Raw genomic sequence first — 11,760 nt, 5'->3', positions numbered from 1 at the left:
ATCGTGTCCACGTTGGTCTCAGAAGTGGGCGAGCTTGGACAGGAAGATGTTGGCTTCACCGCTCGACGTGTGTGCGACGTCTCGGCATTATTCCCAGCTGAGCCGACACTAGGCGGAGCCACCGAAACTGCCGTGAACGCATCCACCCGTTTCGACGTGAATGCCTGCGTGCTGCCCCGTCGTTGGAGGGAGGCGGGTTACGAGGTTAACGACGGGATGGCAGCATTGAACCATGCTGGCTGGAAGGATGAACTGTCGAATACTTCTCAGTTCCTGCATCCTGGCTTGTCTCTGGACGAGGATGGCCACGACGGAAGAAGCTGCAAACTCGTTAGGAGCGCGGCACTCTGCAGGACGTTTTACGAGGAGTGAAACACTTTCTTGAAGAATATTTCCCGCACTCGTCAATTAAATATAATAAATAATAATTATAATAATAATAATAATTAATAATCGGATAATTTAAATTTAATAGTACGTGTGTTCATCTGTGTGCACTTGCTGTGTGTGCATACGTGAAAACTGTATTTAAGATATGCGTCCATGTAACATATAGAAATTACAAGGAAAATAACACAAAAATGCTTATTTTATAAGCATATATCATTCTAAAATAAGAAAAACACGAAAACAAGATGATAACTTGTATGGTTTGTCAATTTAATTTTTCGAAACCATCATTACAAAACCAGTTGTTTGCATGATATAAATAGTGTGTAGCTCAACATGTGCAGATAAACCTTTGCATATCAGTGTATAGCAAACATCAGCTGAATGCACACTTTCAATGTTGTCGAGCAATAATATCAGAAAACCATATACATAGTTCGAACATATCCTTTTACAAAAGCGTGCTTAATTCGTCCACCGGAAACACGTACATAATTATTGTATCTATCTTAGTATGTAGAGTAACATCCCCTATAACAGCCACACAAACTACTGGAAACAGTTTCCAATGAACCCATGTTTGTTATAATGAATGTTGTTAACATGTTGCAAACTTGCAATGTGCAACATTTTTCTCATAACTGAAAAAAACTGGTTGCAATTGAATCTAATTCCTAATATATTCCTCATAATACGTAAATTGCTATTTATTTCATAAGGCCAAGGACACAGCATACCTAAGCACCGTGACCACCATTCTTCAGGTTTACGCCCACGAACGTTCATGGAATGCACCAATAGAGGGGTGATACTCCATTAGAAGTGTTCCCAACTTTAATGTCATTAATAGTCCTAATAATATATATATATATGGTCATGGTCATATATTAGTTTGTGGTTTAATGTCATTTAGGTTAGGGTTAGGGTTAGGATTATCAATCATTAATCATTAATGATATCAAAGTTGGGAACACTCCTAATGGAGCGTTAGCCATCCAAAGGAGCATTACACCATGCAGTCGTCAAATGCATTTGCAAGTCAAGTTCAGTTGCTAGTCTCAATGTCCACTATGTTGAAGCAGAAAACTACAGGATTAACCCTTTAATGGACCGATCTAGAGAGTTAGATAGGTGGTTTCCTTTCATGTTCTGATACGCATGTAGCAATAAAATAACTGTTGGCTCTAAAATTTTTGAAGCCACATCAAGTAGGGAAAAATGCAGAAAAAGGTAATATAAAAGGTCTTCGTTTTTTTTGCTAGCTCCAATCAAGCTTGCACACTGGCGCTTGCCACACTGGCATAACCACCGTAAAAAAATTTGCTACGTGCCCTGCTGAATTTTGACTGCAGAATGGTCAGTATCACATAATCACATTGTGCCTATGCCCCTGTGCGCATTACAGCACAACGCTGCCCTGTGCACTGCCATTAAAACCATTATTTCTCTCCATCGCATCTCACTGTCGTTGTCTCAAAAATAAATTAGCTCCAGAAATTAATCGCATTCGCGAACTTAGTCGCACTTACATTCACAATGCAATAAACTCGCAATACAATACAATCCCAACACGCATTCAGATTACTTGCTTCACTGCAATCGGAGGTGCTTCAGGACTTAGCTAGCCACACGACGGCCTCATAACGCTCACTGCCAACACAGAGCCTTGACTCGCCCGACTAAAAGTTGGTGCGGGAGATTGCAATCTTAAATGAAGATCCCAACGAGTTACCGTTGTGCAGGCAATTAGATAACGCCGACAACCATCGTTCAGATTAAGAGACAATGGCTGCAGATTGCATTTTTCACGACCTTCCTCCGCACACTCGGATATAGACACTGACAACTGATCGTACTCGTTCCAGTTTTAGATCGGCCGGCAGTGGCAGAACTTTACACTGTCAATATCAGGGCCGAATGCAAACATAGCCTACAAAGTGGACTGCGCACAGAACAAGTTTTGGCGTATCGGCAAATTAATCGATCGACGCATATACATACGGCAATTGTCGGGTGTGTTTTGTATCTTCCAATAGTGCTCCACTACTGTGCGCACATCACGACTACAATGGGTCTTTGCATGCAAAAATTTTTCAGGGCATCTCCATCGTGTTGAATCATAGCCGATTACATGAAGTCGTCATACGTCATGTCATATTGAGCTTCTTCGCTGTAATCCTTCACTGCGTCGGTGGCCATATTGTGCAACTTTGCACCTTTTTTCTTCTTAGATTTCGCTGGCTGCAAATAGAGAAAAACGCACGTACATACACCAAACAGCCAGTGGAGTCAATAAAAAAATACCTTGCCATTAGCCACCCATTGCAACAGTTTTCCTCTTCTTTACTTCAAAAATTATTCGTAACAGTGACAGAACTTACCTTGGCAGTTTTTATCTTTTCGTTTGCCATTACACTAAGTGTAGAGCTAAGTCTCTTTAGATCATCCGCTTCCACTAGGAAATAAGAGAACATGCTCAAGTTATGCAACAGGGTGGAAAGATGAGGTAATACACATAAGCAAAAACAGCTACTAAACGTTTAATGCTATTAATTCATATAAGTAAATAATAAGAATTAATGCCCAAAAAAATGATGAACACAATGCAGTTTAAGCCCGAAACAAACTTCTACGGAAGATAGATGAGGATCTTTATTTACACCTTGCTTCAAATGTGTTTCTATTAGTTAAAATTCATATCAACGTGCTTAATTAAACGTTCAACAGCGCATTTACTTACATCCGGCCGAGACGTCGCGAAATAGATTCTCTATAAAATAAATATAGTGCTCCGACCTCTGAAAAAAGAAGACTTTTATAGTGAGAACGATAAATTCACAGAGGTTACGTCCCTTGTACAAAGAAAACACAAACTATACAAGTTTGTATGTATGCATGCACATACACATTCCTAAGTTTAGGCACTTTTGCCTTCACTGATTTTAAAGCCAGTATTTCAAAACAAATTTTCAACCAGTCTCGTGTTTTCCCCACTTACGCGATACTTACCGTTATCGCTTGAGTAACAGCAACTGTGAGATGAGACATGTTTTTTCCAGATTGTGCATTTTTGAGCAATGATTTAAAAATAATTGCTTTAATAAATTCTCAGATATAGATCACGGTACTAGTCTAACCATATCTGACTTGGTGAGAATACTTTCCTCTAAAAATGGAACAAGAAAAAATAACTAGTTGAGTATCAATGGACAAAAAGTGGCGATGTTTTATCGTCTGCCAGCGCGCTAATACGCAAGTTCAACACGAACTGCTCGTTTGTTGTATCTCACCTCAAATTCTAGGATCTTGTCTTTTAAAGACTTTTCGAATTCGTCGAACTCTTCCCTGGATACAGGATGACAACCGTCTAAACTTCCGGATTCATTAGGTTCAGGCGTCACACCTGCAGAAGAATCGAGGCATAATCACAATCCGACTCAAAGTGTGATCGACAATGGAAGTCCGGATACTGAACCAATGTTTACGAATCATTTTGGAAACAAAAACAGATATTGGCTAAGCGTATAGAGGAGGGAGGCCGAAAATTTTACACATTGGCCTGGCATTATTGACCAATGTGACACGCAACAAGTTAAGCAACATTATACATTTCAAATTTTACATAGGGATATGAAGTATGAACGCTGTGGAAACAGTTGCCAGAACATCGTTGAGTGAAACAAGCCAGGAATGAGCCACTGCGACAGATATGCAATAAAATCTGTGTTAGCTGGCACTTCTACTGAACAGACAGACACATGTATACAAAAGCCACTTTTGGCATTGGCCTTGAGCAACCTTTTTTATACAGGTTAGATTGGTCCTTGGCTAAATGTGTCACCTATAAGGTCTTTGCTAATTTGAAAGTCGGCATCCTCTTGCAACTTTTGTAACCCAAGCTTCTCCTCCAGTGCCTCTTCAGGTGTAAGGCCTGCAGCCGCCTATAAGTAGTTACATCCTCGGTCAAACTCTTGGGAATGTAACAAAATAGATTACTGGGGCACAGTTAAGTTGACTGCAGTACGATTTGACAGCAATTGTTAACATTGTCTAACTAGTAAAATAGCTATAATAATGGGCTTTTAATTGTCACCTTTGCCTTTTCTGCTAGCTCTTTTTGCTTCTGTGCCTCCTTTTGAGCTATTTTCTCTTTTAAGGAAATCTTCTTTTTCACTTGAACTGCTTTTACTGTTGCATCTGTCGCAAAAAATAAATGATAAGAAAATGGTCACAGTGCATCATGGACCAGAACTTATTTCTATCGTAGAAATACTTTCCCATTCGTAATAAAGCTAGCAATTGCAGCTTAGTAGCAAATGTTTGCCACTAACACTTTAAATGCACACAATCTCCGATAGACCGGCATGTTTCACTGGTGGAATTTTGACACTGTTGACTTTTAATAGGTTTGCCACAATGTGACTTCACGTATGAAATGTATGAATGCTGAATGTTTAATGAAAGTGTCAATGACACTGTAGCTCACCACAAAAAAGGACACAAATGAGTGAGTAAGAAGAAGTCAGTTTTAATTGAGCAACCATCGACGTACATTATAGAAACGATTGCCATCTGTATATCGCAATAATAATTTATAAACCAAAATGAATCACAATTTGTGAGCGTAGATGGGCTTATACGCCGTTGGTAGCGATGGCGTTGAAATAAATAGGTTATGCTTGCGTTCCCGACATGTTTTGTAAATCTTTAACTCTAATATAGACGTTTTTAATGCGCAGGGTGGAGAGAAATGACCAATTTTTGCATTAAAGGATTTGTCAATGAATCTTGTTAAAACGAACGCAGAGCGAGTGTGAACCAACAGACCTGTTTTGTGTCTATAAATATGGCTAATATAATTGGCGCAAACCCTACCTAATTTGCATAATGGCTAGCCTTATTCATATCACATCAAAAATGAGCAAAATCCGTTGGCACGGCTGACTGACTAATGGCAATTCACATTTTTGCAAAATTTGGCCGGGCTCGAAAGTACGTCGACTGGCGTGCTCAAAATAGGACATTAATATGGGAGCATAGCAGTAACAACTATACCCAACTTCAAACATGTGGGCCAAACGGTTCCTGAGTTATCGTTGACGGACGGACGTACGACGGACGACGACCCATGGCAATAGCTCAGCTTGACGATGTCAATGTGAGCTAATAATGCTAGAACAATTATTTGATGATCATGAAAGCTTACCTGACTCTGGCTCTCCATTTTTCTGTTCATCCTCTTCCTCCACATCCCATGCATCCTGGATGAAAATGAGACGTTAGAGAATAAAAAACGTAAAATGTACATGATGGCCACCTGATGTATATACAAGCAATGACACTTCTATCTACAAGCATATACTTTTCATTTACCTACGTGTAACATGCCGTAAATTACTTGTGCTACCCTCAAGTGTCGTATATGGCAGTCTGCCCATAGTTATAAGGTGCATATTTTATACTAGTACAGCTCACAAGGCACTAATGAGTCAAGTCTTACTTTGACGTCATCATCTTCGTCCTCGCCTTCCCATTTGTTCGTTACTGCCGGAACAGAGAACGTAGGCTCATAGTCATCCGCTTCTGAAACATTAACAAATCACTTTAATTTAGTCGTAACCATCAGTCGTTGTTTGAACGTAGTCACCAGTGTTGTAGGTCTCGAGGCCGTTTTCCTTGGTCTCGGAGTGCAATGACTTGGACTCGGACTCGGACTCGAGCCCTCCGACTCGAGTCGAGGCCGGCTCGAGGCCACTACATACATAGTACACAACTGTACATATTGTAACACGCAGTTTACAAGAATTTAAAACTAAAACTCCTAGGTTTTCTAGATACACGGCCCAATATCTTGTAACGTTTTCAATGGCTCGATTAAGATTCTTGTCCCTTTGGTTTGAATCTGCTGTCACTTTGTCCCTTTGCGCTTTTTCTACCACTTCTTTCTCTTCTTCTACCACTTCGAAGGTACTAGCACTCTCTCATTTGGTTCAACAAGCCGTGTCATTCTCGTAAAACACAAATGGATCCGTTACTTTGACACGTTTCGTATGACTCGTGTCTCTGTGTTTTCGGCTGACTATTCACTTTCGAATGTCTACGATGCACTGTTGCGATTTTTTCCCAGATCAATCTCATAAGCCAAGTTGGATGATTGCCACTAATCTACATACAATAGAAGTGTCGACTTATGCAAGTTTTACTGTACTTTCTATTTCATGCAAACAAGTGACAGATCCAGGGGGCAGGAGACCCCCCCCCATTTTTGAACAAACAGTGAAACACATACATAAAAGTGAGTGGCCTTGTCGGTCTGTGCCCCTTTTTTTAATAAAAACTGGAGTCGGACTCGGGGGGTGCGGACTCGGACTCGGACTCGGGGGGTGCGGACTCGGACTCGGACTCGGGGAGTGCGGACTCGACTACAACACTGGTAGTCACACATATACATGCATGCTAACCGGTGTAAGACACTGTGGTAATAATAAATATGAGTACAGAACTAAATTTCCAAAGCCATTCTGCTTAGTACTACAATTAGTTGTAGTAGCACTAGCCATTAAAACTGTGACTGCTTTTAGTGAGTTCACACGTACGCACGTTTGTTACTGTTACCTCGTAACTTCATAAGTATTAGTCTCCAAAGTCCGAGGGACTATATCGAAGACAGAGAGACAAAGTTGATCGCCAGGGACAGAGTTATAAAATCGGCAAAGCCAAGGTTACAGTGTAACATACCAAAGGAACGAGCCGCTTTCTTACAAATATAATCAATCTGGGAATTCCAGCGAAGATCGCTACTAATAATGACACCCAAATATTTGTAAGTAGGGGTAAGAGATAGATATTTATGGTACAATGAGTAAGTAAAAGTCAAGGGTGATTTAGGAAATATGTAATATGAGAAATTTTAGATTTTTCAGTATTGAAAGACATACTCCACGTTGTTGCCCACTTCTCAGCACAAGTAAGGACACTCTGGAGGGCTAACTGATCACCCGTATTGGAGATAGTGTGGTATAGAACTGCGTCGCCAGAAAAGAGGTGAATAGAAGTAGAAGTCAAGTTTCAGCCAGCAAATCTGACATGCTGCCATTGACACAGACAATTCGTGATCTATCCTTCAAAAAGTCAGAAATCCAGTATGACCTAGTAATATCCAAACCCAAGTGATCAAGTTTGATAATTAAAAGACCATGAGGAACCCTATAAAAGGCCTTGCTGAAATCTAGAAATACTGCATCAACCTGTTGAGACTTGTTAAGACTTAATGTTTAATCATGAAGAACATTGATTAACTCAGTAACAGTAGAAAACCCATGTCGAAAACCATGTTGATGATCGGATAGAATATCATGCCTATCGAAATGGCTAATAACATAGGAATAGACTATATGCTCAAATGCCTTAGCGCAAAGAGAAAGCAAAGACATTGGCTAAAATTTGAAGCAAGGGAAGATCTACCACCTTTATAAACTGGGGTAATGAGAGCCTTTTTCCAATCGGAAGGCTCGAGGACCTAGATCATAGGATTGGCAGAACATATTGTGCAGTGAAGGCCCAAGCTCATCCGCAAAATGATGTAAAAGATGTTACATGTTGTACACTACCAAAGTCAGGATTAACTTTTATTGGGTGGATTGAGAATATGAATAATGATAGTCTATAAAGAAGCCATTTGGCCATAAAGTCATGGGCCTCCTGCTATGCAATTCTGTGGCAAGAGGCAGCCTTGCTGGAATGTGTACTAGAGCAGGTCAATCCTACTATATTAATTTACATTACATTTCGTTAACTTCCTTTACTTCATTTATTTAGGTCGGGCTTCCTAAGCTGGGTTTACACTATCTACTAATAGACTTTATGCAGGCAATTTGGCATTGTTCTTCTTTCTACCAACCTCTGTATATTATCAATTATATTATGTTCAAAGCTCTTACGTTATCGACCGCGAGGTGGCAAACGTTTCAACATTTGACCCGTAGTGTGCGCGCAGGGCAATGCGGATACGCATTTTTGCATGTATTCCATGCCGCCAGAGTGGCGCTGATAGCAAAAACGTGCTCTCCCCCTAGGTGGAGGAACACACCTCCTGATTGCTGTTCTATGAGTGGCCCACATGGCTTATAATTCAGCAATACCGAGTTGGGAAAATAGAACAATACATGCCCCGAGTTGTTCAAAATTGTGCACATGATATTCAAGGCCAAGATGAACAACCCATGCCCAATATGCCACAAAACAATGTTCCAGCCAGCACTTGCCACCAAACTCGAGGTCACCCCTATAAATTTCAAGCTCACCACACCCCAGGCCAGCGACACAACTTCTTCGCAACTAGAGTACTGGACAATTGGAACACGCTCAAGACTGAGACAGTCTGTAGCACCACACTGAATGCTTTTAAGGGACGGCTTACGAGGGAGTGGCAAACCAGACCGTGCCTGTACCAGTACCGTTTTCCTACTGACTACCATCTCGCACATGCACGCCAGTGATTATTACAGACATATACTTGTACACGAAACAGGAACATGAACAGTTCGCCCAACCTTATACGGTCTCAATATCTTAACCGGCAAATATTGACCGATCATAAGATAACTCATAAGATAACTAATCTCCCAACACCCACCTCCCAGCAAGTTGGTCGCACAACCTTTACGTTTACACACTGACGATTGTTGTTTGTACAACAGCAAAACTGGTACAATTCGCCAATTGGACTGCATGAAGTCGGTAGTGTAAACCCAGCTTTAGACATATATGTAAGGCTAAGGGTTGTGATTATTAGGGTTTATAAAGTGAATGACGTACGATGATGACAGCGTATGGACAGGAGTTCTAAGTAAAAGAAAAAGCAGATTGACCAACTCCTAGTAAACATGCCTAGTAGTACTAGTAGTAGTAGTTACATGGTCACGGTGTTGACACTGTCAATGTTGTTTAGTGTCACCCTTCCAATTTTTTGTCTGCCAGTTATATCTACCACATGCGCACACCTTATCAGTCTTCACTTTATAAATTTAGCATATATACGAATTCTGGATTATACTAGGTGGGCACTAGTTAGTTATGCGTATAACATACTAACAGTAACAGTAAGTGATTAGACATTGTCATTACGAACACAGGCACTTGGAGGGTTTCAATAAAATATAATGCTAAACAAATACGAAATCTATTTACTACCAAAGTCTTAATGTTTCTATACTCTCTTTCACCTATTATTGCCGACAATTTCCTGCAAATGCTCATCTCCAACAAACGCTGGCTGCCGCTGCACACTGACACATAAATATATAGCAGGTAGGAAAGCGTGCTGCCAAAATTCGCTCGACGCTCGCTTGATTTCCCACAAATACAACACAAATATTAAACCATTCTACTCCATTTTTGTTTCTATTTGAAGAACAGTGTTCACTTGTTATAAAAACATACTGTCTGTGTTTGTAACCGAGCCGTGTCATGCGAAATCACACAAAGCCTGACGAAATTCTCGCGTTCGCTCCCGTTGCGGTTTATGTAAATGGCTGCAAGTACAAGGCTATAGGCGGCGCACTGCATTTTGGGAAACTACCACGCTGCTTTCCAACTCCCGTACGAGCCTCGTCAAAGCCGCCAGTGGAGCGTTGGAATAATGCAGTGCAAAAATGAGGTCACGAAGAGCGCCGGTGGGTGTTTCCCCGATTCTGACAGTCATTTACATAAACTGCGCAACGGGAGGGAACGCCAGAATTTCGTCAGGGCTTTGTGTGATTTCACGTGACACAGCTCGGTTACGAACACAGACAGTATGTTTTTATAACAAGTGAACACTGTTCTTTAAATAGAAACAAAGATGGAGTAGAATGGTTTAATATTTGTGTTGTATTCGTGTGAAATCAAGCGAGCATCGAGCGAATTTTGGCAGCACGCTTTCCTACCTGCTATATATATATATTTACGTGTCAGGGACTCAGTGAGTGTCACTGTCAGTGTGCAGAGCAGCCAGCGTTTGTTGGAGATGAGCATTTGGACGGCATTAAGGGCATTTGCAGGAAATTGTCGGCAATAATAAGTGAAAGAGAGTATAGAAACATTAAGACTTTGGTAGTATATAGATTTCGTATTTAACTAGCATTATATTTTATTGAAACGCTCCAAGTGCCTGTGATTACGAAATACCGGTAAGACAGTCCGACGGGGAAAGTTAACACTAACACTAACAGACAGAATTACAATGCAAGATTTTAGCAGGAAACTTCTATATGACACAAAGTAATATCGATCATATTAATGCACATAAGAGTACGTGACGATAACAAGATTGAAACACTTCACAACGCATATCACTTTTGAGTTATTGCATTAAATATGTTAAACATGCGTTGTACCGACCCCACTCCGCCTCAGACATCTTGCTCAAGTTTGCCTACCATTCACCCGCATCACGCGCGCCAAACGCACACTAACAAATTGTGCAATATTGCACATTCTCCTTAGTACAAGGTTAAGATAACATAACTAAAACGCTATTAAATTAATTAAATAAAAAAAAATAAACGTATGTAAAAGCTAACACTTTAAACTCTGTCTTATTTTATACGATTAAATTCCATAAATTTATTGTGGGGAGAGGTTGATCATATTCATGTACTTGTGTCTATTTTCTAGACGAACCTAACACGTCGCTGCGGCTGCTCCCACAACCTTGGCCACAACCAAGAATCATGCCAGAAAATGTATGGACTCCGTCTAGGCCTATCTAATCCGCGTAAGTTGTGTATTTGTGTAAGTTGTGTATTTGCAAATTCTACCTAGCAAAATCGTAAATTATGGTGAAGGCTGGTAAAAAAAAGCTGCTGTTAGTTACCAGCCCTTTCGGCTGGTGCAAAAAAATCTTACTTTCTTGCCCTGTATTAGTAATTTACTAATTAGATTTAATTAGCAATAGTATCATTCATATTATCAGGAGTAAGATAATATAGAATCTAGTTCTATATTATCTTACTCCTGATATTATCATTATGACATATTCGCGGTAGCTCTCTAGTACTATAGCCCGCGTACAGTTGCCGCTGGCAGTGGCAACTGTACGCGGGCTATAGTACTAGAGCTATATTCGCGGTGGCTACGCGTCCGGAACCGGTCGCCTAGCCTCCAGGCTACGTATCCGGATATCCACTCACTCGGTGATCGTGCGACTTGCGTACACGCATGATTGCGCAACGGGACGCTCTGCTGATTGCCGTAAATATACAATAATAATCAATATATGCACTGCTGGCGTCTATCCTTTAATCCGTCCTCTCTCGCTCTCTCTCTCTTTCTCACACACACGTACAGCTCTCTCTCTCTCTCTCTCTCTCTCTCTCTCTCTCTCTCTCT

At 40.7% G+C, this 11,760-nt stretch overlaps 2 protein-coding genes across 2 annotated transcripts in view; one reads left to right on the top strand and one right to left on the bottom strand.

The window, feature by feature from the left end:
• Positions 1 to 2,007: 2,007 nt before the first annotated feature.
• Positions 2,008 to 10,803, bottom strand: LOC106814618 (eukaryotic translation initiation factor 3 subunit J-A-like). Its single transcript, XM_014818955.1, has 9 exons — positions 10,771 to 10,803; positions 5,891 to 5,973; positions 5,597 to 5,651; positions 4,484 to 4,587; positions 4,232 to 4,331; positions 3,681 to 3,793; positions 3,131 to 3,188; positions 2,772 to 2,845; positions 2,008 to 2,631 (listed from the first exon to the last, which is right to left on the bottom strand). Exons 1-9 carry the CDS (start codon positions 10,787 to 10,789, stop codon positions 2,518 to 2,520), a joined length of 720 nt encoding a protein of 239 aa, XP_014674441.1. The 5' UTR covers positions 10,790 to 10,803; the 3' UTR covers positions 2,008 to 2,517.
• Positions 10,804 to 11,112: 309 nt separating this feature from the next.
• Positions 11,113 to 11,760, top strand: part of LOC106814608 (RNA-binding protein 40-like) — a 27,038-nt gene continuing 26,390 nt past the window's right edge. The window contains exon 1 of the mRNA XM_014818943.1: positions 11,113 to 11,163. The gene's annotated coding sequence lies outside the window, so the exon portion shown is untranslated. The remainder of the gene's footprint in view (positions 11,164 to 11,760) is intronic.

This window comes from Priapulus caudatus, unplaced genomic scaffold (assembly GCF_000485595.1).
Source record: "Priapulus caudatus unplaced genomic scaffold, Priapulus_caudatus-5.0.1 Scaffold951, whole genome shotgun sequence".
NCBI lineage: Eukaryota > Metazoa > Priapulida > Priapulimorpha > Priapulimorphida > Priapulidae > Priapulus > Priapulus caudatus.
This window is presented reverse-complemented; position numbering and strand designations above follow the sequence as displayed.

Bases quoted from the DNA above. Each gene is read 5' to 3' on its own strand.
- LOC106814618 (XM_014818955.1), bottom strand. The intron at 4,588-5,596 runs GTAAGCTTTCAT...TTTTTGCGACAG, and splicing joins AAATGGAGAGCCAGAGTCAG to ATGCAACAGTAAAAGCAGTT. The intron at 3,794-4,231 runs GTGACACATTTA...ATTCTTCTGCAG, and splicing joins AATTAGCAAAGACCTTATAG to GTGTGACGCCTGAACCTAAT.